The 27,384-nt window shown below is 45.5% G+C and overlaps 1 protein-coding gene and 1 non-coding gene across 3 annotated transcripts; one reads left to right on the top strand and one right to left on the bottom strand.

Annotated features, from left to right (window-relative positions):
- STX2 (syntaxin 2) lies at window positions 1-26,056 on the bottom strand. 2 transcript variants are annotated; one of them, XM_037160911.2, is made up of 11 exons: window positions 25,900-26,056; window positions 18,018-18,092; window positions 16,605-16,704; window positions 12,654-12,728; window positions 11,347-11,420; window positions 10,624-10,732; window positions 8,817-8,890; window positions 8,566-8,703; window positions 6,362-6,472; window positions 4,277-4,402; window positions 1,972-2,063 (listed from the first exon to the last, which is right to left on the bottom strand). In XM_037160911.2, exons 1-10 carry the CDS (start codon window positions 25,927-25,929, stop codon window positions 4,322-4,324), a joined length of 867 nt encoding a protein of 288 aa, XP_037016806.2. In that variant the 5' UTR covers window positions 25,930-26,056; the 3' UTR covers window positions 1,972-2,063; window positions 4,277-4,321. The 2 variants fall into 2 exon arrangements, with proteins under 2 accessions (XP_037016807.2, XP_037016806.2); XM_037160912.2 differs by lacking the exon at window positions 4,277-4,402 and having other exon boundaries at window positions 1-2,063; window positions 25,900-26,055.
- On the top strand, window positions 17,870-17,973 carry LOC119060841 (U6 spliceosomal RNA). Its single transcript, XR_005084672.2, has one exon. It is a non-coding gene; the product is annotated as a U6 spliceosomal RNA (small nuclear RNA).
- Window positions 26,057-27,384: the final 1,328 nt, after the last annotated feature.

The raw sequence follows: 27,384 nt of genomic DNA, 5'->3' as shown, positions 1-27,384 counted from the left end.
GGCGGAAAGTAAGTGGTTTGGTTTTCCTTTTTCTTTTAATGTAAACGCGGAACAGCTGAATAATAAAAAGGTAACAAATGAACCTGTAAATACAGTTTTAAAAGTCCGATTTCAGGTCGGTACATGAGGCTTACACATACAAACGTGTTATCTGATAAGTGACTTAAACATTTAACTAGAAATCAAAAAGCAGTTCCTAACTTCGACCACAAAAACACAAATTCGGTGAGTACTTCGAACCTGGGAAGAGCGACTGGAAAAGGCGGTGAGCACCCTGTGAGAGGCGCGGACAGCGGCCTGAATGTGAAGAGGAAAGGGGACAGCAGAGGCGGGTGCTCAGCACAGAGCTGCGCCTGTGGGCACAATCTCAGACAACAGGTGTGCAAACGGTGCACGCACACAAGCGTGATCGCTACTCACACATCCTCAGGACAGTCGCATCTTCGTGTCAGCACGGGCCAGTGAGCGCACCCCACTGACAGTCCACGAGGACTCGACCACGTGCTGGAGCCAGAAGGCTCCTAGAATATTTCGGAGTATACAGCGATGATCAGCAAGTAAACAAAATGCATAAATACAGATCTGAGTCTTATCTAAGCAGTTAGATGTAGAAATTATAACTGAGTTCCCCACTGTATTCAATTAGGGACACGGCTTCTAAACTGTTCAGTATAATTGACGCTTATCGTTTGGAATCACGGGTATCTACTACATAAGTTTCCACACCAAGCAATGATAAAATACAGTCACATGCTCATACAGTCAGATACAGAAGTAACAAAAGTTAACTGTATTTTGGGTATCCTTCATTTAAAATATTGACTAGTCGCTACCTTATTAGATTCATTAGTAAGATTTCATACATTTTACAAGTCTAAAGCATATTATTATAATAAAAACATTCATGAGCAATGAAAATGTTTAATTACTGTAGAGTCCTATAAACTTTGGGAATTAACTTTAAAGTTCGGCAGAATAGTAGGTACTTAACAAGAACATCGAAGTGATCTACACAACAGTTTAAGAGAATTACTTAATGTTTAGGAATAATTTCCTTGAGTTAGAAAGTAGTAAGTCTTGGTTTTTATCACCATCTTAACTTCAGACTTTATTAATGTAAATGGGGAAAACAAACCATATTTTTAATGAACAGAGAGAAGAGACCATTGTCTTTACAGTGCAGTAACTAATTTATTATCTGGGTAATGGAACAAGTGGAAGTGGAGCTGAGTATAACAGACTTTTCTGGAGGGCCTAAGGCACATTTAAACCACTATTAACAGAAGGCACTTGAAAGGCTTTTTAGGGTGCTTTGCAACCAATGTTTTCTATACCAATGGCAAACTTTGTAAACAACTGTGCAAAGATGGCTCTAACATCATGAAGTTACCTGTTTCTTTAAAAGGCAATATTTAATATATAAAAATGAAGTAAGGATGTTAATATATTAGACAATTTATAAACATTGAAAATTACAGATATCTTACAAAACAGTTCTGAGATAATTATTTTTGCTAACAGTAAACAAACACAAATTAAACATAATACAAAAGTCTCTTAATTACCTTATTAGCTGGGAAAAGGGAAGAAAGTCTTAGACCTCAACTCCAATGGCTTCAGAATGTAAAATATTCCGAATTATTAAACTTCACATAACATATTTTTAACACTGAAATATTTTTTAAAATGAAAATTTCAATAATTCCTTATTTTAAGGCCATTGAAACAAGTTTCACATTGTTTCACGTTTGTGTTGTGTTATTTAGAGTCCAAGGATGTTTGGGCTGACTCATCACATCCATTCTGCTCATGGCTTTTTCACTGAACAATACATTCTGTTGTGGGTTCTCTTTCAACCCACTAATAAAGTCAGCACTCAGTGCCACACGTCACAATGTCTAGGATTCATTCATGAAATGGGAGGATGCTGATTTGCTGCAGATGTGGTCTGACTCCAAGGACAAATGGCTCTTGGGCTATGGTTGCTATGACAATGTTGTTGCTAGGATAATTCCAAGGATCACAAGCAAAATAATTACACAAATAATAATGAACATCATTTTCTGCAAGATAAAGAGAAACATTAATTTGCAAGATATCAAAGGAAAGAAATCACTTGTCATTTCCTAACAAAATTCTCCTGGAATTTGAGATAGTTTAAAATACCAGCCCATTAAGGAAGAACTTCATAGGTCACAGAAAAGGGAGAGATAGAGAAGGAAAGTTCCAAAAGCAAAACACTAAGTTACAGACACATGTACATTAAATTAAATTAATACATTAAAATATGTGTTACCAAAATAGTTACTTGCTCCTGAGGGGAAAAGGCAAATCTACTTCGCACCATGTGGGTTCTTTCTACTGATCATAATAAAATTCCAAACTGCTATTTCTCAGATGCACTATACATCTTTTTAAAACTTTAAATGGCTATTTCTCATTTGTTGAAAAAAATCTTATTATGCATTTTTTTACATTGAGGTATGATGCATGGGTGTCAGAAATCAACAGCCCCATTCACTCGATCTTCCATTGCACCCACAGCCCAGAAGCACGGCCACATAATATTTAACTTCTTTTAAATTAACAAGCATCCAGCCCTAGCTGGTGTAGCTCAGTGGATTGAGCACGGGCCTACAAACCAAATGATCGTGGTTCAATTGCCAGTCAGGGCACACGCCTGGGTTGCAGGCCAGTTCCCAGCAGGGGACGCATGAGAGGCAACCACACATTGATGTTTCTCTCCCTCTCTCCTTCCCTTACCCTCTAAAGGTAAATCAATAAAATCTTTTAAAAAAATTAACAAGCATCCTTGCACAACTGAACCTTTTATTCATCAGCATTGCCAAAGAACACCCATGAAAAAGCAGCCCATTCACTGGGTCCAATCTAAAAGTTAATTCTATCTTAGTATAACTACATTCAACTGACCATAGTATGGCCACTAGGAAAAAATAAGAAACTACCATTATATTGGGGAAGAAAAATGACATACACCATTTTTTGAGCAGAGCTAATAGGAAAGCAGTAAGAGTAATACATACACTTCCTGCCTAATAAAAGCAGCTACTCTGAGTCCCTTCTGCCTGCTAAAGAATGGACCGTTAACAGACTCAACATCCCAGAGCTCACTGCTAAAGAAATGTCAAGGGCAATTTTGTGGCTTTATGAATGTGCAAACACTGACTGGGAGGTCTCATGTGCTGACTATGCGTGCTGAGTGCAACATGTCACATTGAGAAAAAACTCAAAAATTGAACAGCAGCAGTGAAACCTGGCCATACCAGTGATGCCTTTCTGCTATCTTATTTTTTTAAATAAATTGCCAAGTGTCCATCAAGCTGGCAGTCACTTTCATGACCAAACAGTGAATTCATCGAGGGCTGCTTGTCACAATCTTAAATACCCTGGTACCTTTCACAATTTTAATCACAATGATTATGCCAAAAAAAATTTGAAGAGAAATAACCGACTGGTATATTCTAATTTAATACACCAGAGAACATTCTAATTTAAGGGTTAGTGCAAGAAAGAGGACACCAAATGTATAAGGAAACCGGACTACTGAAGTTTGGGAAAAGGTGACACACAGTGAAAAAGAAAGACACTTTAAAAAACTGAATGCCTTTTACAGTCAGAATTGTTTAAGAATTAAAAGGCACGCTACCTAAAAAACAGTGTGCCTTCACTTAATAAGGGAATATTTTTAAACTAGATGGATGAGGTTAGATGGGAAGTTTCAGTTTCATTGAAGGTTTTTCCTAGTTTTAGTTCCAATCCCTGTAATCCCACAGTAAAACAATGAATAAATATATGCACAAAGTAAGTTTTAGTTATCGCAATTATTTGAAAAGTTAACGTTTAAGAAATAAATTAAAATATTAAGTGTTAGTTTCTTAATCGAGAACCAACCTTTACTGCTATGGTTATTACACTTAATGAAGGAGTGAAACTATCTTTCCAGATGGAAAACAAAAGGGGGGAGACACCTAGGTGCTGTTAGCTGCCATACTCTCACATCCAAGTAATGTAAGTAAACCTAGACACTTAAAAAGGAAGTATGTGAGAAGAAGCCCTGGGCTTAAAATGAGCGACCTGCAGCCTGGTTCTTCTCCTATAACGGCCAGAGACTGAAACAGCACGGCACATGCGCCTGGAGGACGTTAGTGCATGCACTCCACTGCGGGCCTATACCACTGTTAAGCATATTAAAATTGGGCAAGCACTACTGTTAGCTAATTGAGAAAGTTAATAAGTATATTAGTTGATTACTTACTGCTGCGCTAGCAGAGAGGCATACACACTGACGTTATCCACATCATTATTTGCCAACTGATAAACCAATAATTAGAGCAATTACAGCAACCAGAACCACCGACACAGCAACAATTATCCACTTTTTCTGTCAAAGAAAAGCAAGCTGATTATATCATGGTTTACTTTCTATCGGCACATTAGAAGACATCACTCATTTAAAATAAAACTAGCCATGAGAACTCATTTTAAAATCGAAGTTACAGGACATCTGACTAATTCTGTTTGACAATTTTTAGTTGTTAAAAGAGTGGTTTTAATTTAAGGTCTAGTATCTGGAGTGAACGGTTATAGAACTTTAAGAATATCAGGTTCCATGAATGAGAGACCTGCATGAGCACAGTACTTGGGTCAATTTCTGATGGACGGAGATACATAACTTATTTTTCCATGTCTACAGAGCTATGTAGCCAGCCCAGTCAGCTAAGAAATCGGTGCTCTGTTGAGAATGCCTCACACTCTTTCGTTTCTTGTAGTTTGCTGTTGGCAGTAAGAGCCCTCCCTGCTCCCACCACACCACGTAACATCAGTCACTCTGCTACAGCCACCTGGTCGCTCAGAGGCCACACCACGCTGCCCTGGGAATAAAAATCAGACACCAAGAGAGGGGACAGCCATTGTCTGAAAAGAGACAGCAGCAAAGCACCTGAGGAACAGAATGATAGGTAAATCAAACAAGCCATATAGTTTCAGGCATCAGGCAGTTAACAGGAAAAAAGAGTGACCATTTTGAACCAGGCATCACATTTCCACCCAGCTAGCAACTGGGAGATGCACAGACCCCATCACCTCCTCAAGCAAGGCTCACTCAGCAGGTTTAGAATGAAGATGTACCTCTCCACTATCATACATCTTTGCAAAACCAACACTCTCTATTTAAATGTTCACTAGACTGATGCAGTGCTGTGGTCATGAAGAACAGGAAGGGACTGCCCCTTTCTAATGTTTTTTTGTGTGTTTTTTTTTTTAAGTAAAAGTCCACTTTTTGCCGGGAACAGGCTAAGCACTTTACCTATGAACCTCATTGCCTTGTTCTACTTTAAGAGTGAGCACTTGCCAAGCAATAACAGAGAGTAATATGAGAAACCATGCCTGACATTTCATAGGTAAAGAACACGTAAGACAAGCTCAGGAAAAGCACAGGGAGGTTCTCTGCAGAAAGCACAGACGTATGCCCTGTTTGGGAAGGTCCGCGTGCAGTCACTGCAGGTGAATCTGCACATGAAACGGACTCCACATGTCTCCCAAACACTTGGAAATTCTCTCTTCAAGGCCTTTGTTGACAGGGCACTGTCAGACCCTCCCCAGCCCGACGCTGACAAAGTGGATCTGCAGCCCTGCAGACCCAAGCGGCCAACTTCTGGGAAGTGGGAGGCAACCACACAGAAAGCAGCGGTTTAGGGCTTCATCAAAGAAAATGGCCAAGAACTGGTGGGCAGAGACACAGTGACACATGTACACAGCTTTCCAGTCCCCGAATCAGAACTTAATGCTGTAGTGTCACTGTTTTCCTAGAAGAGATTTGTCGGCTCATAGGACAACACATTTAAGATTCAGATAAAAAATATTCAAAGTCATTTAAAAAGCTTAAATGTGGATGCTATATAACATCTTAGGTCCAGTCTCAAGTAATTCCCAAAATCAAAGGATCAGCAAATAACCTAAAAGGAGAATACAGTGTTCTTTGCCTAAAATGTATAATCAGTGAATTTTAGGAGAATTTTTAATCCCGTTAGTTTTTCTCCCTCCAAATAATGACCCAAGAAACAGAGAACTCTAGAATTTAAACCCATCCAACCTAGAAAAGGGAAGTGGCTCACTTCCCATTGTAAAGGGTCATAACTATTTAGAACACAGAAGGGTTCATATCAACATAATTTGTCAACAAACTTCCAAACTTTTTGGCAAAAAGAATTACTTCAGTTTTTAAATGAAACGTTAAGAAATTTATGTTCCTTGGAATACCTTTTAAGTCAGCTTACATTAGCATATTATAACTTGAAACTAAAAAGGAAAACCCACTTTAATTCTTAAAAACCAAACTCACCCTTCTTGCTTTGCTCTGATATTTAATAGCTTTTTTTGTTTCTTCCTTGGCATGTTCTACATAGTCTGCAGCATTCATAACATTTTTTTCTATGTTGTTGATCATTTCACCCTTAAAACAAAAAGTTTCAAACTCAGAAAACATTTTCAAATGACTTAATTATGTATCTTAAGACAGCCACATAACATCAATAAAGGTTTCAATGAACATACTGTGCATGGAAGGAATGGATTTCGAATTTCTTTGTGACATTTATGGAAAGATGAGACCATTATAAATATAGCAATACAAAGTAATCAAAATAAATTTTTATTTCAAAAAGAACTAAAAGGGATGGACAACAATATGGACAATTAAAGACATATCAGGTGAGTCGTGAGATATGCTTTAATATGTAAACAACCTTTAAAGATGAAAACAGGGAAGAGGCAGCTGCCTGAGGTTGAACTAATATTTTACTACTGTGCACACAAATGCAACGTACAAGGAATGACATCTTTTGGTTAGAAAACTGTTGCAATTTCTTTAAAATATCAGTGAACTAAGAACCACTTATGTTTGCCACTAAGCTGACTAAATTAATGAGCGAGAATGTAAAACAAGGTGAAGGCAGTGGCGTGTTTGGGGGAGGCAACCATTACCTGGTTTTCTGTCCGCCAGCAGACATAACTGCAGCATCAAGCAGAAGAGCATTGGAGAAGGACGCACAATTAACTCACTCATCCGCAAAATGAAACTCACCGCTAAGTTGGCTCTACACGTCTTTTAAATTGGATGAGTCAATTATAATGCAATACTAATAGACTTCAAGAAGGAAACAATGAAATGGCTAAGAATACAGCTATTTTTCCAATGGAGCTTCATACATTTGGCATACAGCAATTAGAATTAAACTCTAAAGTACTAAAGTCTTTAGTAATTACAAAAATAACATAGTATTCTTGTTGTCTACTTGGTTTCCTTCAGAATACTTCCTGAAAACAAGAAGCTGCTGGACCAGGCTGCTGACTCCATTTCTTGTTTCATGAGTGGCAACTGGTCTGCCCAAGTCAAACCCCATGTGGTTGTTGGTTCCTCCTAGCAAATGCAGACCTGAGTTTTACACACGTTTTCATGACAGTGTTCCTCAAAATAAAGTGTTCTTCAAAAGGTCAGTGAGGCCTGTGAAGAAGGACATCTACCTAACTGTGTCCTCTCCCTACTGGCCCAGGCAATCACAGCAAATGAGCCACTCACATTGGGGCCTTCTGAGGGACTGTTCCCACCAAGACAGATGCTGCCAGCAATCTCCATGGGAGTGAGGTCCCGATTTACCCACAGTGGTCTCACAGGAATGTGTTCACTTCCTGGGCTCAGCTGAATTCTAACAGGCCCTCAAACCGCTGAATGGCAGGGCCCTTAGCACCACAAGAGTCCGGGCAAACTTCCACATACCTAATAAGTACACAGCAGCTTGTACTTTAGCCCGAACTTTACATAGTTTTTAAAAACTGCATTTAATTCTTCAGTCCTCTCACAGGGGTCTCTTCATACCCCCTTCACTCCCTGTCTGTATTCTGGACGAAATAAGAACACCCTATATAAGTACAAGCATTCATTTGTGTCATAGATTATATCCCCTTTGGGGCTTATTCTTTCAAGCATGTCTTCTAATTATTACTCTCATATGTGTTCTTCATAGAAAACTTAAAAATATGTACTTTACAGAAGAAAACTTAAATTCTTCTAGTCCCACTATTATCATACTGTTTGGTATATTTCTTTCCCTCTCTGAATACTAGTTCATGTAGTCAAGTTCATGTCACATGACATGCATGTGTGTTGTGTCATTCGTGCACGTGTTACATGTTTGTACACATGGGCGCATATAAGATTTCATGGCTCCCTCTTGAAATTCCAGCACAATATTTGTATATTTCATTAAAAATCATTCATGAACAAAAGTCTATATTCCCTCTAGTTGCCTAACAGGCTGTCCTCCCGACACATCATAATAATTAAATAAATTGAGCCAGTCTCTTATTACTGAAAGTTCAAGCTGTTCCCAGCATTTCAGTCTTATATTACAATAATATTACAATTAACTTTTCAATTTTGAGCGTGTATCCAAACTAATGGCTTTCCCAGGAACACTGGAGTCAACCAGCGGATGTTAGAGATGCCTGTTCTCTGTTTCAGAGAAGGAAAGGTGTCTGCAGTTGTACCTGCGTCTCCACAAACATGGCCATGTCCATAAACATCTCATGCAGCTCTCGGATACTGGTCTCCAGTCTCATGATGTCTTTGTGACGTGACTCAATTTCATTGAGAGCTTGTCTAGTAACTTGGGAATCTGATATAATCTTTGGAAAACAAAAGCAGAAGAGAACTACTGATGAACTTAAGAGTGCTTTGGCAGCTAAGGAAAGGCATTCGTGCACATGAACGCTGCGGCCACAGCCCATGGGGCACTCACATCGGACGTGAAGATGGATGGGTTCCCGCTCTCCAGCATTGCTTCCAGCTCGTCATCAGTTGTGGTCTTCCCAGCTGAAAGGTGAACAATTAAAACTGCACTCAGAATGTGACAATGTATAAAAATGACTTCCCACCCTAAGTCAGCAACTAAAAGCTGAGTTCTTAACATTTTTAAACAATGTTTTTCTAACCTTTTGAATATATAATATTTTCTTAGGCAAGTGTTAATGATGAGAGAAACTAACATAAGACTGAGAAGTAGGAGGGGCTGGAAAACACTCATGAAAAACCTAACTAATTGCAATGAATAATAAAATCTAATTTTAGTATAAATGAGAAACAACTATAAGGAAATAGATAACATAATTTTTCAGCACATCAATTTTCCAGAAAGTTTAACTCTGGCTTGTAGAAAAAGGGGGTAAGCTGAATTTAGCATATTATAAATGGACATAAATAAAGACAGCATATTTAGAATCAGCTGCTTTAATACTTTCTATGTTTTGGTTGTTAATATTTTACCTTGAGTTTCATGTATTAACGCTCTCTGAAAAAAAACAATTTGATAATTACTATTTTTCACAATTTGTGCCACAAAAGACAAAATTAAGTGAATAACATCATAATAATTAAAATGTCATTGATGTGAATATTGACTGCAGTATTACTCATAATCACCAAACAGTGGAAACAACCCAAAGGCCCATCACCTGGTGATGAATGAGAAATGAAACATGGTCCATCCACCTGACGGAACATGATTCAGCCACAGAAAGGGATAAAGTACTAACACCTGCTCAGTGGGGCTGAACCTTGAAAAAACTGTGAAGTAAAAGGGGCCAGTCACAAAGAATGTATGTTGTATGATCCAGTTTATACGAAACATCCAAAACGGGCAAATTTACAAAGACAGAAAAGTGGGTAGGTGGTTGCCTAGGGCTCTGAGCTTGGAAACAGGGAGGGATTGATAATGGGTGGGTATGGCCTTTTGTTTGGGCTGATGAAAATGTTCTAAAACTGACCGTGCTAATATATGGGGTGGGGCATAAGCAGGTTTACAGTTGTAAGTAGTGCAACAGTTTATCCTATTATTTATTAATGATTGTTGTGTCTTCTCTGTGAGCAACTGTAAACCTACTTTTGCCCCACCCTGTACCAAAAACCACTGGGCACTGAGTAGCATCCTCACAGTATGTCAGTTATGTCCCCACGAAGTTGATCAAAGGGCATTCAGTGAGGTTCACCTTCACGGCTGTTCCTCACTCCCCAAGTCCGTGGACGCTGCCCCCCCAGTGGATGCGTCATGGCTGAGGAAACCAACCTTTGATAATGGGTGTGAGCAAACCGTCATGTGTCCAGGGAGATTCAAGCTCCATCTCGAAAGACTGACTGCGACACAGACACCCGTGAAAGGTAGCCTGGGGCCAACGGGCGGTTGTTGTCTGCTCCCCAGACAAGCAGAGCCCCAAGACCCATGGGGAGCCATCTCCCAAGATGAGGCAGGAGGGGTTGGGGAATAGGGAAAGGTGCTTGAAGAAATAATGGCTGAAAGTTTTCCAAATGTGATCAGCACTCTAAAAGTAATGGAAATTAGAAATTATTTAAAGCCCACTGGCCTAGAATTTTCTAAAGGACATAAAGAAGTAGCAGGCTTGGGATTCAATAAGCAAGAAGCTATGAAAGGGCTTTAGGTTTTATAAGATTGGCAAAAACAGATGGAATGACTTTTTTGAAGTTATAGTACTTTGATATCAGACTTTAAGATGGAAAATGTTTTTAACAAGGTAGCATTTTCATGTACTCACTTATTTCTAGCTGACGCTGTATACGCCCTTTGCTTCGCTCCCGAAAGAGAGTCTGTGCTTCATTATATTCTGTCATAACTTCCACAAACTTTCGAGATAGTACTGAGTGCTATTAACATATGAAAAATTAGATTAATATGTCATTTCTTCTATTGAAAATGATGTGTAAAACCTCACATTATGAAAATCCAAACTATTATGCTACTCCTTCAAATGGAAAGTAAGAATGGTAGCAATTTCCTGTATAACAGGATCTATGCTAAGAACTTCCCATGCATTGTCTCACATAATTTCACAACAACCGTCCTATACTCATTACCCGCCACTTCACAAAATGAAAGCCATGATTAAGAAAGGTCAGTTAGCCTTTGGTGACAGGCTGACGGGCTGTCCTCAGAACCTGCATGCTTAATGACCATTTGTCGAGCAGAGTTAAGCAGTCTGAACCCCGCACTGTGCCGCCGCATACACCTCCGAGAGGTGAGGCCTCAAACATTAAAAACAAGTTAGATAATTCTCCGCTTTTCCACACAGAATTCTGCTGATGGGCTAAATAGATTTTTTCTTCGTAATAAAGAGATACTGTATCTTTTTGAAGAAATAATGGCTTTTTATGCAGAAATCTCAGGATTACTATGACAGTAAAGGTGAAATTATTTGGTAGTTGAAAGAATAAAGTGAGAGGACTTATCACTTCAGCCTAGGGAAGGGTGGGAAGCAAACCTGGGTTCTCCGTATGCGAACATCCACGGAAGTCCGGTGCCCGCTCTCATCCTGATCAAAACTTTGTTCAATAGCTGGAAACAAACAGGAAAGAGTTACCTTTTATACGAAAACATGGACTTCTTTAAGCCAAACCTCAAAGTGCCCTTCCTTCTTTTCAACACCTAATAAATGTATGGATCTTGGTAATAATCATTAATTATGGATAATATCACAAAATAAAACCAGATGTTATATGTAACCACGTAAAAGAAAAAAATACCTGAATCTGATCAAGCCTGCAGAACTTAACTATCAATCTACAGGAGGTACAGAGGACACTGGAGCCTGTTAAATGACATTATAGGGGTGAAATCAGCGAACCCCTGAAGCATGGCAAATTCTGATAGACAAACGTCCTGGTTTCTCCAACCACAAGAAAAAGTGCTATGGGGCCAAAGATGGCAGCAGAAGCTGATTTTTAAAAACTTTAAGTGACACACCAACCAATCACAGTGTATGGCCCTTATTTTGAAATCCTTATGTTTTAGAAATACGCACTGAACTACACACTGAAGAAGTCGTCAGTGTCTGGGATTGGCCTGGAAACCGTCTGTGTGGGGTGGGAGTCACTGAGAAGGCAGCACTGCAGGGTGTGGACACTGGGCTGTGACAGTCATCACCTGCTTCGAGACGGGTCGGAAACTTCCCATAACGCAAAGCCCTTTTTAGTCTTCAGAGATTTTCTTGAATGCCAGTTTGCAAAAGTTAAATACAATGTCTTTCCACCACATTAAGAAAACACCACCTCTGTCTGCGTCCTACAGGAAAGCCTTAAGCCTCTCAGGACCCACTGCTGCTGGAATGAGCATGGAGCACTGTAAACCCAGCTGAACAGCACCAAGTGTTCAAAAGAACTTGCTGACTGACAGGTCCATTCAAGCACCGGGCAGCGCGTTTTAAAGGCTACCCGCCTTCTCAGGGATCTGCAAGTTATCCAAGAGTCAGAAACACGCCACGATAAGAGATGAACAGTTTGCAAACAAGTGCTTAATCTTGTGGACCATGAACGGGTGCTCCTCTAAATTTAAGGGCTAACAAACATCTGCTTTAGCTCCTCATCTGTACAGCTAGTAGTTTAAAAATTCTAGGAAAATTAATGGCTTAAACAAAAGGCTTACTATCCCAAGTACATACACACAAATTAACTTTAAAGTGCTCACAGTTTTAACTTTAGAAAATATAAAAGAAGTTTAAAATCATAAAGGAAAAATGGTAATTACCCACAGTCCCACAGTGATTAAACATAACCAAAGCTTTAAACTCACACTTTAACTTGGTGCGAATTTTATTAGCGGTTTTCTTGATTTCTTTGTTCAGATCTTCAAGCTCCTCTTTTATTTCTTTAAAATTTAAAAAAAAAAAGTCATCTGAGCTATAGTGTCCAACATCAGTAATGTCCAAAAAACTTAAGTGGAGTATTTGGTAAATGCTCAAGTGGGTTTGTTTCTTTAGAAAAACCATGGATTGTGTCAGTGGTTCTCAGCCAGCAGTGGCTTGGTCCCCAAGCCAGCAGCCTTAGCACCAGCTGGGAGCTCAGGAGACATGCACATTCCCGGGCCCCCACCAGACCCACTCCACAGAACTGCTAGGTGGGGGCCAGACCCGAGCTCAGCCCTCCTGGCGGTTCTGGTGCACACCTAATCCTGAGACTAGCTGGTTCACACCAACTAATGGATGAAACTGCACACCGCATCCACTACTAATGCCCAGACTCAGAAAAGGAAAGCAGAACTTAAACCACATTCTGGAAAAGGAAAGTCTCCCATTTGTGTGATTCCTCTTCTGCCCTCCACTACAGTAATCAAGGTAGGCCGGTTCCTGTGCTGTGGGGGCAGAAGCTAATGCCCTCTCCAAGACCCAGCGCTATGCCGGGAGAGGGAGAGCCAAGCGTGGGCGTCTAAGCGAGAGTGCACACAGAGCAGGAGAAATGGTGCTGGGACCTGCCCAGAGAGCACCTGACACTGGCCAGGGACGCGACGCACTGGACTGTGCACACAGGTGTGAACCACTGAGAGCTGCAGAAGCAAGGACAGTGGCAGGCAGAGCCCCGCTCTTCAGCTGGCCTTCTGATGTGCAGTAGCACTGGCCTCTCTGGGTAAGAAAGCAAACGGGCTGGGGCACGTTCAGATGAGATGCAGAACTTCCTGCTAAGGTGGGTCCCTGAGCCCAAGGGGTAGGGGAACACCAAGGGGCACTGCCACACTTGATCCTTTAAGCTACAGAAACAGCTCTTAAGGTGTATTTGATAAGAGTGGTATTTCAAGTCACTGAGAAAAGAATAGGACATTGAGAACTTCCCCTTTCAGCAGACTAGGTAATTCTGATCAATCCTCCAGCTGAGAACAATCAGAAAAGCTGGACAAAATATTTGTTTAATCTGCCTAATCCTGGAGAGGGAAACCCAGGGAGGTGAGCCAAGCTTGGCAGCTGAGGCAGCGAGAGAGAAGCTGGGCCCTGGCAAGCCGAGTCAAGCTCTGAGTCACTGTGGGAACTGGAATCAGAACTGCCAGTGCCCCAGCACCCGTCACAGTGTTTAAGGTCATCGCTGAAAAAAGGAAATACTACCAGAGGACTCAAGTTATTGTCACCTGTTTTCATGTACAAAGTACAGTACTCAGTCAAAAATAACCAGGCGAACACAACAGACACCACCACCAGATGCACAGGGCACAGCTAATGTGGTTACCAGACACAGACGGACATACAACATTGGGTTCAAAGGGGTAAGATACAAGGTCATGAATTTTGTCAAAAAATAGCACAGTATACAAAGGAACCAAATGAAATTCTAGAACTGAAAAATACTGTAACTAAAAATAATTCAACAGGTGAAGAGAGATTCTGTGATTGGAAAGAAAACAGCTGAAGAGAGAAGATTTCAGAATAAAATATAAGGCAACACGACCAGGAACAGAAAACGGGGGACAAGGGACATAAAGGGAACAATGGAAAAGTCTAAAATACATATAATGCAAGTCACAGAAAAAGAAATAGCAGGAAATGGAACAAAGATAATTTCTGAAGAGAAATTAGTCAAGATTTTTCCAAAACTGCCAAAAACCATCAATCCAAAGAATCAAGAACATTATGAAAAGCAGGATAGGTAAAAAGAAAACCACATCTGGAAACATCAAAGTCAAATTCTTAAATGCAAAGACCAAAAACCAAAGGTCTTAAAAGCCACAGTTAGGCAGCTAACTTTAAAAATAAAAAAAGACAATAGAAAAATATCTTCAAACTCTTCATGGTGGTGAAAGAAGATAACTTCCCAACTAGACTCCTGTATGCAGTAAAAATATCCTTCAGAAATGCAATTAAATAAATGTAATTTCAGACTGTAACACAACCTAATTAAAAGAGTTTTTTAGAAAGAAAAATGATGATCCCTGGGTTGTGCAGCTCAGTGGACTGAACGCAGGCTGCAGACCAAAGTGTCGTTGGTTTGATTCCCAGTCGGGGCATATGCCTGGGTTGTAGGCCAGGTCCCCACTTGGGGGCAACACAAGAGGCAACCACGCACTGATGTTTCTCTCGTTCCCTTCCTCTCTCTCTAAATATAAATTTAAAAAATTTTTTAATAAAAAAAGAAAAAAGATGATCTCAGAGGGAAATTTTGAGACACAGGGAGAAACGGGGAGCTCTGTTATGGGGAAATACGTGGATAGGTCCAAATGCCTGTTAATTCTATAAAACAATGTAAAATATAAATACACATATATATTACTTCCATCTATCACATATAAATGACAATAAGAGCAAAGAAGTAGAAAGAGATGAGTTAAAGTTCCCTGAGTCCCTTGTATTACTTGGAAGTAGTGAAAACACAGATCTACATTAGACTTTAACAGATCAGGACTGCATTCTGTGATCTATAGGATTAACCACTAAAAGAACAAATGATAAATAGGATCTACATATGAGCCAGCTAATGGGGGAGAGGATAAATTTTTTTAAAACCACTACAAAAGCAAGTATTAAAAAGAGAAAACATAACATAGAACAAGAAAAATAAAAATCAAATAAGGTTATAAATGGTAGCCCCAACACATCAATAAATCTAGTAAATAGACCAAAAGCACTGATTACAGACCAAAAAAGCGTGAAATACGGATACGAAGACAAATCCCACTACATTTTGTTTACAAGAGATGAGGAACATCTTAAATATAAGGAGGCAGAATGACAAAGAGAAGAGGGGCGGGGCTCTATGCTGGGCTCGCAGCCCTCAGGGGAAGCTGGTGGGTGGGGCTCTCAAGGCAGAGGAAGGGGCATGAAGGCACGGGCGTTCCCAGAGGGACACGTCTTTTGATAAAGACTCAGCTCACCACACCAACAGTTTTTATCTGCAAAGTGCAGTTTATCTGCAACAGTTATAAAGGACATCATGGGGACAACTGGGGAAACGAGAATTCAGACTGTGGATTAGATGACAGTACTTAATTGATGTTAACTTTCTAAATTAGACCGTTACACCGGCTGTATGTAAGAGATCATCCTTCTTAGGAGTTACAAATAAAGAAGATTCAACAGGAGATGGAACAAGAACTTTCCTAGGTGAAAAGACTCCACATTATAAAGGTATCAGTGGTTCCGCAAAGCAGTCTGAGGACCCCTATATGATCCCTGGCTCCCCCAGACCCCTATATGATCCCTGGCTCCCCCAGACCCACCTTCCTGGTTCCAAAACTTGCCAGCAGGTGGAGGAAACACCTCTTCCTCCTCACTGCCCCGCCCTGAAACGCCAACTGCTGACTGACCACCAACCACCTGCTCTGTGCCGCCGGCACAGACACTGACCACAGCACGCTCCACCCCTGCTTTGTCTGTTCATCTCTGAACCTGCTCTAACTGGTGGAGTTTTCAGAATCAATCCCTACTCAACATCCATCCGAACATGAAATTCTCCTTCCTGTTCAACTGTAAGCATAGTACAGGTCGAAGGCCTGATCACTGACATGGCCCAGAGTTCTGCAGAGTCTCTCAGATACACTGGACATTTGGCTTTATCTGTAAGTGTGTGGACAGTACCCGGCGGTGGTTCCCCTGGCTGACCACCAATGCCGTGGCTCATGGGACCATTCACATGGGAGTCGGAGCTGTGGCCCACTGGGTTCCGGTGAGTTTGACCAACTCCTAGCTCCACTGCCTGTGCAGCAAGGGCTGAGGCCTCTGTGACCCACAGCAAGAGAGACAGGCCCACGACAGACACAACTTACTTCCTTCTGGGTTTGGTGCAGAAAGAATGATGCTGTGGTTTTTCTTCACTTCTTCCACATACTGAGCTATTTTAGATATACTGTTTCTAATCTCCTCAACCTAGGAGAGAGAGAGAAAGTCATCACTGTGTGGCAAGTGGCAAATTCAAACCTGTTACTTACTACTTTTCATGCCTATGAAGGAAAGGATAATGAAGGGGAATAGGTGAATAATTATACGTGGGAAAAAAAGCCATTTCTCATCACACATTGATATTCACTTAATTCAAAAAACATGGGCCATGTACAGCTAGGCATATAAATCAACATCCACCAGCCCATTAGGTTATAAAAATGTTCACAGTCGAGACTCAAGTATCACCACAACAATGCCGACCAAAAAGCATGGTACTAGTGATGCCCGCACTCACACAGAATTCGTGTACTGCTCACACAGTAGTCACGCACGGAGAAAGAAACTCAGCCCACAGCATATGCGGGCAGTCACATTCTCACCTGGGGAGATATTTACACTTGATAAGGCGGAGCCTTCACAGTTATTATTTTTTACCTCTAATGGCCTGTAGGCAAAATATTCAGTACTCATTTCTAAACGTATTCATTAGCAAGATCTGTCCAGGTGGGGCCATATTATCTTCCTAAAGCTCTGCAGTAGGCTGAATAATGTCCCCTGAAATGCTCAGGTCCCAATCCCTGGAACCAGTAAAAGTCACCTTACCTGGCAACAGAAAGTTTGCAGACATGACTAAACTAAGGCTAGGGAAGGGGGAGATGACCCTGGATTCTCCAGGGCAAGGCGGTGGGGGCGGGCCTCAGTATAATCCCAAGTGTACTTAAAAGAGAAAAGAAGGTTGAGTTATAGCTCCCGAAGGGGCCCCCTGACCAAGAAGCGAGAGCTGGCTTTGCCATGCAGGGGGTATGAGGGGAGCAGGGGATGGCCAGCTCCCAGCACTGTTGATGGGCACGGCCCCACCCTCACCTGGGGTTCACCCAGAGTGGTGAGAGAACACACATCTGTGCTGCTTCAGACTCTTAAGTCGCGGTCACTAGGCAACCAGGACATTCCCCCCATATTTAAGAGATCAGGTCACCCCAAAGCACATCAGCAGGGGACTGGGTAGATTCGAGGACCTGTCTTAATAACACTAAAAATTCCTAGAGAACTCATGTAATTCAAACAGCAACTCTTAAAAACATTAGTGGTACTATTACTTCAATAGGACAAATGCAGTTACATCAATGTAATGCTGGAAGAAGAAACGTCTGTGCTCACTTCAGCAGTGTGCGCACAACCGGAACAACACGGAGAAGGGTAGCATGGCGCCTGCGCAAGGATGACGCGTGAATTCGTGACGCATTCCAGTCTTTTAAATAAGAAAAAAGTCTGACTGGATTTCATCGAATGGCCCTTACCTGATGGAAGAAATCGTCCATAAAATGGTCCTTCTCCACGACGACAGCGGCATCCCCATCGTCATTTTTCCTGCACTGCAGCAGAGAAGGGGAAACCCAGATTTAAAGACTTTCCACGTGGGCACCCACAGTGAACTAAAAGAGCAACTCAGGTCCTCTGGGTCTCAGCCCTCGAGAGCACACACTGCACCAAGCTCCGCCCGAGCTCCACGCTCCGGGACACGTGACTCTGCCACGGGTCAATGCAGCAGCAGGCTCCGTGAGGGGGGGGGGGCTGGGAGCCCTGCGGGAGGGACCCGGAGCAGCGTGGCACCTTTCCTTCATCCTCAGTCCGTCCGTCCACGTGAGGCAAGCCACTTTTCACAAGAAGCAGTTTCACAAGAAGTGAAACTGCTCACACTGCATTTTCCTATAAAGACGAAAATGCTGACACTGTAGCCAGTTGTCCTGGAGCTCAGGACAGCTGTCCAGGACTTCCGCTCACATTCTCTGGCGGGAGCAGCTCCAGGTCGTGCCCGCACTAATCAATAACCACTCTGTAAGGGGACGGCGCTGCGGGAGGCCTTGGGAAATAAACCACAGGAGAAAACAACTCTCATGACCACTGGGAAGAGCCGGGATGACATGTACTGTAAGTTCAAAATCACACCGAAGAATAAAGAATGAGGAACCTTCTAGGCCAATGGTTCTCCACCTTGAGTTGCATCAGAAACCTCCAGAAAGCTGGGTCTCTGACTCGGCGGGTCTGGGATGGGGCATTCTATGCATTATTGAGCATTCTAGAATACTGCTGCGTTCTAACGCGAAGCCCCTACTGGGAAGAAAGTCGGCGGGGACAGGACACAATCACACCAGACCCAGGAAGCGCTCGGAGCACCCAAAGTGAGCCGCAGCAGCGGAGGGAAGTCTGGGGTCAGTGCCACAGAAACGCAGCGGAAACCGGCAGGGCAGGGCAGGGAGGGAACTGTCCTGAACACACCAGATGTCAGCTGACGTCCGACAGAAAGCTGCAGCGATGGGTTTCAGAATGCCCCTCGGGAAAACTGAAGTCTTTAACTGTTGAAAGGCTGAACTCTATACAGCATTACTGATGTACAACCCAGGAATAACCTGGGAATGAAGTTCTACTAAAATTTAGTTCTGAAAAATTTAGTAAGTGTGGCAGAGCGGACAAGAAACCCCGTCTCCCCATCCAGGGCCCACTCTCAGGCAAATGGGTTTGGCCTACAATCAACCACAGTCTCTCAGGACCCTCAGGAGGGTGCTCAGTGTCGCCTCCCAGCCTGGGGCCTGTCGAGGCGGCAGTCAGACAACTCTGGGGCAGCAAAGGGAAGCACTGTGCTTCTCTAAGACGGACAGAGGTGCACTCACGTACGAGGGCCTTTCTGAGCCGATCTGGACAACATGGCCTCACCGGGGCACACGGCACCGGGGCACACGACACCGGGGCACACGGCACCGGGGCACACGGCACCGGGGCACACGACAGGCAGTTCTCACGGAAGGAACAGGATCTGCCCCAAGACCACATGGGCTGGGGCAGAGCTGAGGCCCAGAGGCGCGTGGTGTGCACCCCGCTTGGCTCCCTGGCCCTGTCCTGGGGGGCTCCCCCACAGTGCCCGAGCTACGGAGCCCCCACTGCCCTTGAGTGGCACAGCTGTTGAGAAAGACCCCCACTGCTGAGAGCATCTGTACCGTCAGTGAGACAAGTGTTAGGAGTTGGACTGGGTCCCAAAAGGTGGGCCCTGGAGCCCGAACCCCAGGCCCTCGGTATGTGAGCCACATTTGGAAAGGGGTCTGTATGGACGGATTAGCTGTGATGAGGTCACGCTGACCACAGGACTCAGGTCCTCACAGGAAGGGGACAAGCCTGCAGTGACACCTCGACAAGCCCAGGCACACGAGGACTGCCAGCAGCCCAGGGAGCCAGGCCAGGCCGTCGGGACGCTCCCTCCAGCTCCAGTGGGAGCCTGGCCCTGCCAGCACCCGACCCCAGAGCTCTGCTGTCCCGAGCTAGGAGCTCCGTGTCTGGTTTTGAGACACCTGGTTCTCGGCACTTTGTGTGGAAACGGTGTCCACCGGCAGAAAGCCCAGGCCGTGGGGGCAGCAGACCTGCACTCCAGCCTCGCAACAGTCCGACTCCACTCGCCCTCTCTCCCAGCCGCCCCCAGGCACTCCTCCGGGCCCAGGGCGGCCTCACCCCCACAACAGTGTGCTCCGTACCCATGTGGTCTGGGCCCTGCTGTCACATTCCCCTGCACTGTCCATCTTCTGATCTGGGGTAAGGGTGTCTCTGAAGGCAAGGATGGGTCTTGTGCAGCTTGGGGCCAAATCAAGAGGGAAAGGCCACCCCGTGAGCAGTCCCCTCACTGTCAACTCACCCCAATAAGCACAGGGAGGGGAGAGGATGGTCAGGCACATGACGCTGAAGGCTGGCAAGCCTCCCTGTGGCCCAGACACAGGGGCGATGAGAAGTGCATCTGCCCACGTGACCCTCATGGGGTCCCCGTCTCTCCACAGACTGTCATTCCCAGCTCACAGCTGCCTGCCTTGTGTTTGTCTGGCTGTTTGCTATGGACAGTTACAAACGCACACGAAAATAGGAACAATAAGGAGGCAGAGGGGAAAAACGTGGGACAACTCTAATAGCCTAATCAATAAAATGTTCTTTTAAAATGTAAGAAAATAAAATGTTAAAAAGGAAGAAAGAAGGAAAAAGAAAACAGGAACAACATACCGCGCCCTCGGTGCACGGGTGGCCTGGGTCCCAGAAGGGACTGCCCTACCCTGTCTCACTGGCAGGCCCACGGCGCCCCGCCCTCCACTCCAGGTCGCCCCAGGGAAAAGTCCCCCACGACAGACGCCTGTTGAGTGTACAACCCGGCTGAAAACCCAAGCTGATGACCTCCCCTGCCCCTCCAGGACAGAGACCGGCCCCTACCTCAGCGCCCAGGGGGGATGGTGACCAACAGAACAGTTTCCCCAAGGACTTCCCCCTGCTCCCCTGACTCTCGGAACCCCACCCACCGCCGGGACCTCCACTCACGGTCACTCGCCTGCTGCTGGATCACCTGTTTCTCCACTTGTAGACGGTGAACGAGCCGGGCGACTATGGGATGTTTCCTCTATTGTCTCTTTATTTGTCATTTTACACCTTTACTTGTATTTCTTATTTCTACTTGGAATTCTCAGAATTGTTAGGTATTAGGAAACAGACCCAGGAACACTGTCTTAGCTTTTCCATTCATAAAAAAAAGAAACACAGAATACAAGCACCACACTAGTGCTATTTAGTTCAATGCTCGCTGCACATTTTAGCAGCAGCAGAAGCGTCACAAACTAGTAGGACCCAAAGCTGGACAGAACACTGGCTGTTTTCTCCACGTACACGTATCCTGGGGCCTTGCACACAAGTGATCGTGGTGGGGAAATAAACTCACCGAGCCTGAAACACACGCAGTGGTTATTGTACCTTTGCTGCTAGAATACATTTTTTTTTCAAAATAAAATCATTTGAATAAAAGAATATTTGTGATTTAATATGGATAAAAAGGTGACTATTGGCCAGCCTGTAATTACAGTGCCAGATATAACATTCCATCCTCACAGTTCTGGATAATTGCAGTTCTGTGCCCTGTGGGAGCATGTGACACTGGTTCAGCTGTTCATGTTTCACCACAGGTTTGTCTGTTACTAGTAACACACAAACACTGCTTCACGGGAACTGCAGCTTCACAGAGGAAGCCCTGTCCTGCACAGACCCTCTGCAAGCCGGTGGGCTTTTTTCCCTCGGGTGCATGGACAGACTTCTCCTTACTGCTCACCTCTGCATAGTACCAACAACCAAACTGGTCACCTTTCCCTTCACAGCCCCGTCCCCACCTCTGAGCCTTGGGGTTGGCTGCCCTGCCTAGAGCGTGCTCCCCAGACCACACACCTCATGCAGGTCTCAGCTCAGAGCCAGCGCCCTGGCTGCCCCGTGCACAGCAGCCCTGACTCGCAGCCTCCAGAGCAGTTCCTGCAGAAGACACTGAACTAATCAGGGCTGAGCTATCTCTGGCCCACTCCAGGAAATGGCTCACGACACTTCCCGGGAGCACAGACTCAGCATCATGCCTGAAACGGTGCCCCTTAGTGAAGGCTGGCTGAACAAATTGAGAGCAGAGATGCGGGCTGGAGCCGAGAGAAAGCAACAGGAAAGGACAGCGAGATGGAGAACAGAGACCGGGCGGGTGGTAAGGGACAGACCAGCCGGCCTGCCATCGGTCCTCATCTCACTCCGCAGTAGGTCCGAGGGCACCAGCCCACCTCCTCACACACCTCCCTCCCTGAGTGCAACACTCTCCCTTGCAACACAGAGAGCCGTGAAGACAGCAGGTGCCACTGCCGGGTCCGTGTTTCTTACCGCAGGCGTCTCCAAATGGGAGCACACCGACTCACCGGGCACCGAGCGGAGGCTCTGTGCCGACACCCTGACAGGCTTCACAGCCACACAGACAGTGCGTGTCTGCCCTGGAAAGGATGGGTGGTCTGGGGGCTGCAGGAACAAACAGGGAGCACATCTCTGCTCAGAGACGTTCCACTTCTGGGGACGTCAGGGGCAAGGGATTGTGAAGGCTTCCAGGGCTGAGGCTGCAGAGAAAGGGAGGTGGCCATCTGTGGCCTTCCCATGGGGGCAGCAAGGGCAAAGCCACGGGGGTAGGAGGGCTTGTCAGGAATGGTAACTGCATCTTGTGACAGGACCGAGGTGACAGTGGGAAGCACTGTGCTAAAGAGGAAACCCCTTCACATGCTGGTTATCTCTTGGGTTTTTTCTATTCCCGAAATTCAGAATGGACTTGAGGTTAAAAACAGGAAGTACTAATCTGTGTGAATGTGGAGGTTCTGCTATCGTTAAAAAAAAGGGACACATTATACATGCGAACATATTTATTATGTTTAATAGAGAAACTATAGGTTTCAACTGTGGGAGTTGTCTGTATGATGATAAACAAAATGTAAAATGTTGGCAGGACTGAATAAACCCTGAAATTCTAAACTCTAACCATATGCACTTATAAAGTTATAAATATATTATAAAATTCTGACTATTTTAAGTTTCGGTGAAGTTGTTGGAAAAAAAACATTTTATATTGTACACTGGAATCTGAACCTTTACTATATAACACTCTGCACTACACATGCAATCTGAGCTGTCAAAAAGTAACTAAAAATACCTGGCCAGTCTCTCCTGCCCTTTAAAAATTATACTTGCAACTTGTCACCTTGAACTCAGGGATGAAAGTAATAATCTCATCCTGCACACAGGATGTCACCCTGCGCACAGTCCCCACAGCCGAAATCTGTGCTCTCTCTGTCCTTAACTGCGACAAATAATAAATATATCCGTTTACATAAAAAACTTTTTTGGAGTCACTTCTTGTAGAATCACCAATCCACTTGGACTCACATCCTAACGTGCATTTCCTTACACCTCCCTCACTCTTCCTCCCCGGTCCATCCACAGCACGTACCGGGCTCCCACGGGGGTCTCCCTGCACTGTGCCCACTGCCTCGCTGGGACCTGGCACTCAAGGGCCCTGTGGATGAGTAGTTATTTTACTTTCTGAAAATCAGAAACATCTTTCTGGACTTAGAGTCTAGGAGGTGTTGGGCAAATCACTTAAAGTTCGGGCACCCAAGCAAACTGGTGGCTTAAAAAGAGAGTCATTGGTTAGATGCAACTACACTTGACAGATTGTTCTGGACAAACCAGTTAAGCCTTTCCAAATACTTACTAGTGACCATCTCTTTCTCACGAGAAAGCAGCAACAGTTAGTAATATTTGGGAGGCATCACAAACATTTTGTCGGTGCAGAAACCATTGATGAGGTACTTTTAACTACTAAAAATTAAATATTAAATGTTACCCTGGAAAAAAAATACCAGCCAATTAGAAACACACTTGTGAGTAGACATTCAACTACTCCAAGAGCTACTTGGAAAGGACACATTTCATGGGGGGCGGGGGATGTTTAACTCTTATACCTGGTAACTTTCAGATGTGTTTTTAAATATTAAGTTATTAAACTTCAAGCATGTCAAATTCAGTTTTAACTTAATATTTTATAGTAGAGGGAAGGTTGCTCTTTATAACCTCCTGAAAACATTCTTTAAAAACTAAAAATATTAATAGCACTTATAATTACATGGCGTTCTCTCTCCCCACCTTCTCCCGGAGCAGCAGAGGTCAGCCTATGTTTCACAGCGCCCTCTAGGGCTGACAAGAGACATTATGCTCCCTATTTTATATACAGGGAAATTGAAGTTCTGAGTGTCTTAAAATCATTTCCCAGCAGGTAGAAAACCCACTAATTGGCTCTACAATGACTCAGCCTTTCATCCAGAGCAGGATGGTACTGGACAGCCACCTGTACCTCTACAATTCTAGGTCACAACAGGTCACACGTTGCACGTTGCAGTGGGGGCTGGAACACACATAAAGAGTGACAAACCACTGCCTTTGCATGTTTTGCTAATCAAACCAAGAAAGGCTGCTTACGTATTCCACTGACAAGTCTTTCTCACAATTCCCCGACAGCACACCAATTTGGCCGGGTTCCACCAAACGGTTATAGCTGTGGCGCTGAGCCAGCCTCAGCGAGTCCGCCCTGAACGAGCACCTAAGCACCCCCTCGCTCGGCTCCGCGGGCCTTTTCCAGAGTGAAGTAACGACAGTAACTTGCTGTTTAACCTGTTGCTCACTGGTTCTGCAGATGTCAAAATATTAGAGCTGATAAAAAGGGAAGGAAAGAAAAATCGCCGTGAAGAAACTGTCTCGCAATACAAGCAGAAAAACTTTCATGACCCTGGGTCCTATCGCTCTGACCCGGGGTCATGAACTGGCTCACGGAGCTCTGACCCGGGGATCCTCGCAGGACCCCCAAGGCACGAAGGGACAGCCGCAGCGCCCCTTCTCTTCACTGTCCCACGGCGGACAAGTGACCGGCTGCAGCCCAGGAGCCCAGCAGAGAAGGTGATTCATTGGCCGGCCCTGGCCACGGTTGCCGAGGGCGCTGGGCCTAGCAGCCTGCGCTGAGACTCTATTTGCGCATCGGGAAACAAAACGTTACCACGGCATTCATTAATGCTTGTGTTTTTAACTCGTCCTCATTCTCTCGGCACCCACCTCGGTGTCGCGGAGACGGTGTCATCCGCAGTGGTCACCTGTGACACGTACAAAGCATTGGCGGCCCCGCTCCTCACTGTTGTAAACGGCAACTCACCGACACGTCTCCCCGGGCACCGACACCCCCGCGGCGGGCGCGCTGGCGGCTGGGCAAACACAGCCCGGCTCGCGGAAAGCAAACTGTTTACTCGGGCAGCAGAGGAGAGGCTCTGCGCCGGCCGGTCCCCCACCCGCCGACAGCGCACAGCGGCAGGCGACCACATGGCTGTGCCGGCCCGAGCGGGGCTTCGCCGCGACCCCAGAGCGCCCAGCACTTGCAAGGCCCCGGTCGCACTCTGCTCCGTGGCGCGGACACCCAGCAGAGAAGGGCGGCGTGACCAAGCGACGTAGGGCAGAACGCAGCCCGCGGGCGGCAGAGGGCGGCTCATAATAGGGGTTCAAGGCCCGGCCCCGACACCGTCCGGGAGTCCCCGCAAAACTCAGCTTTCCCGTTTGTTGAAGCGCGGCCCCTCGGTTGTCGGAGCGCCCAGGACACAGCGGACGCGGCACCCCCCGACTCCGCCGCGCGCCGCACCCTGACCCCCAGATCCCGCGAGGCCGCCCCACCCCGGCCTTTCCCGGACGCCCACCGTAGCAGTGACCCCGGCAGGCCCCGCCCACCTCGCCCGGCCCTGCCCGAACCGCTATCTGCCCGTCCGCCCGCCCGCCGCTCACCGCCGTCAGGTCCGGCAGCCGGTCTCGCATCCCCGCGGGCCGGGCGTCCCGCCCCGCCGCTCAGGCCTGCCCGCGCTGCCGCTTCAGCTTGCCGGTCCCCGGGCTTTGAGCCGCGCCCGCCCGCCCGCCCGCCGCCTCCCCTCGGGCCGGCGCTGCCACGGCAACCGCGCCCGCACGCTCTGCGCATGCCCGGCCCGCGCCGCGCGGGGACTTCGCAGCCTGCGGGAGCCTTCCAGCGGGAATGCTGCGGCTGGAGGGGCGGGGCCTGACGGGGGCGGGGTCTGGGGAAAGGGGGCGGTACCTGCTGAGGAAGGGAAGCAGCCGGGACGTACGGAGGAGAGGGCGGGGCCTGGTGGGGAGGGGCGGGGTCTTTCCCGCAACTGGGCAGGGGCGACGTCAAGTTGTACTCTGATGGCCTCTTGGCCGGGCCAGGTGGATGTACCATTTGACCCTTCTTGATTTGTTCTTGTGTTTGTGCTTTCTACATTCAATAAAAGCTTTTTTTTAAGATTTCATTTATTTATTTTTAGAGAGCGGAGAAGGGAGGGAAAAAAGGAAGAGAGAGAAGCATCCATTTGCAATTGGTTGCTTCTGGCAGGCCCCCACTGGGGTACCTGGCCCTTAACCCAGGCATGTGTCCCCACTGGGAACCGAACCAGCAACCTTTTGGTTCACCGGCCAGCCCTCAATCCAGTGAGCCACACCAGCCAGGACTCATTTTCTTTCTTCTTAAAAGTTGTGACAATTTCGATGACAGATGTAGCCAGGCTACGGAAATGAGCTGGGTGCAGCTTTGTATATACCCTGAACAAGCCTTCGCCTTAGGACCCACACCAGGGCTTTGTGCATAAAGGAGACGAGGCTAAGTAATGCACACAATATTTAAGGGACAATGTTTAAGAACTCCAAATGGCGTGAGGTGGGAATGTGCAGAGTTTTCGTGCCTGATCTGTGATACTGACGGTTCGGACTTGCCGAAGGGAAGCCCTGAAGTGCTTCCTTTAAGGGAAAGAGTGAGTCCAGCGCAACGATATGTTTAGAGACCAAGAGGACGCGTCCCCATCTTTTGCTACAGCATGCTGTTATAATTGTTCTATTTTATTATGTTGTTAATCTCTTACTGTGCCTAATTTATAAAATTAAATGGTATCATAGGTAAATGTAGGTATAAGGATAACCATCCACTAGGGGTCTTGGAACGACAGACCCCCGCAGATAAGAACGGGCTACTGTAATCCACTGAGAGCAGGGATTTTTGCCCACTTCACCAATTTTCCCTGACACTTGGGATGGAACCTAGCACATACGAGGTGTTTCCTAAACGTGCTGAATGAATGAAAAAGTTCTGCGTGGTGAAATGTACATGCTTCGTTTGCAGAATGAGTACATTCTCTCAGGTATACTAATGGCTTCGGTTTACAAGGGCTCGGCTACACACACAGTGCTCCACCTCAGCCTCTCATGACCCCTGCGATATCACCCCCC

This window comes from Artibeus jamaicensis, unplaced genomic scaffold (genome assembly GCF_021234435.1).
Source record: "Artibeus jamaicensis isolate MK-2021 breed Jamaican fruit bat unplaced genomic scaffold, CSHL_Jam_final contig_525, whole genome shotgun sequence".
NCBI lineage: Eukaryota > Metazoa > Chordata > Mammalia > Chiroptera > Phyllostomidae > Artibeus > Artibeus jamaicensis.
This window is presented reverse-complemented; position numbering and strand designations above follow the sequence as displayed.

Excerpts from the sequence above, each read along its gene's own strand:
- STX2 (XM_037160911.2), bottom strand. The coding sequence starts at position 25,929 with ATGCGAGACCGGCTGCCGGACCTGACGGCG. Across the intron at positions 11,421-12,653 it reads AATTCGCACCAAGTTAAAGT|CTATTGAACAAAGTTTTGAT; the intron begins GTGAGTTTAAAG and ends GTTTGTTTCCAG. Across the intron at positions 4,403-6,361 it reads ATCAGAGCAAAGCAAGAAGG|AAAAAGTGGATAATTGTTGC; the intron begins GTGAGTTTGGTT and ends TTTCTTTGACAG.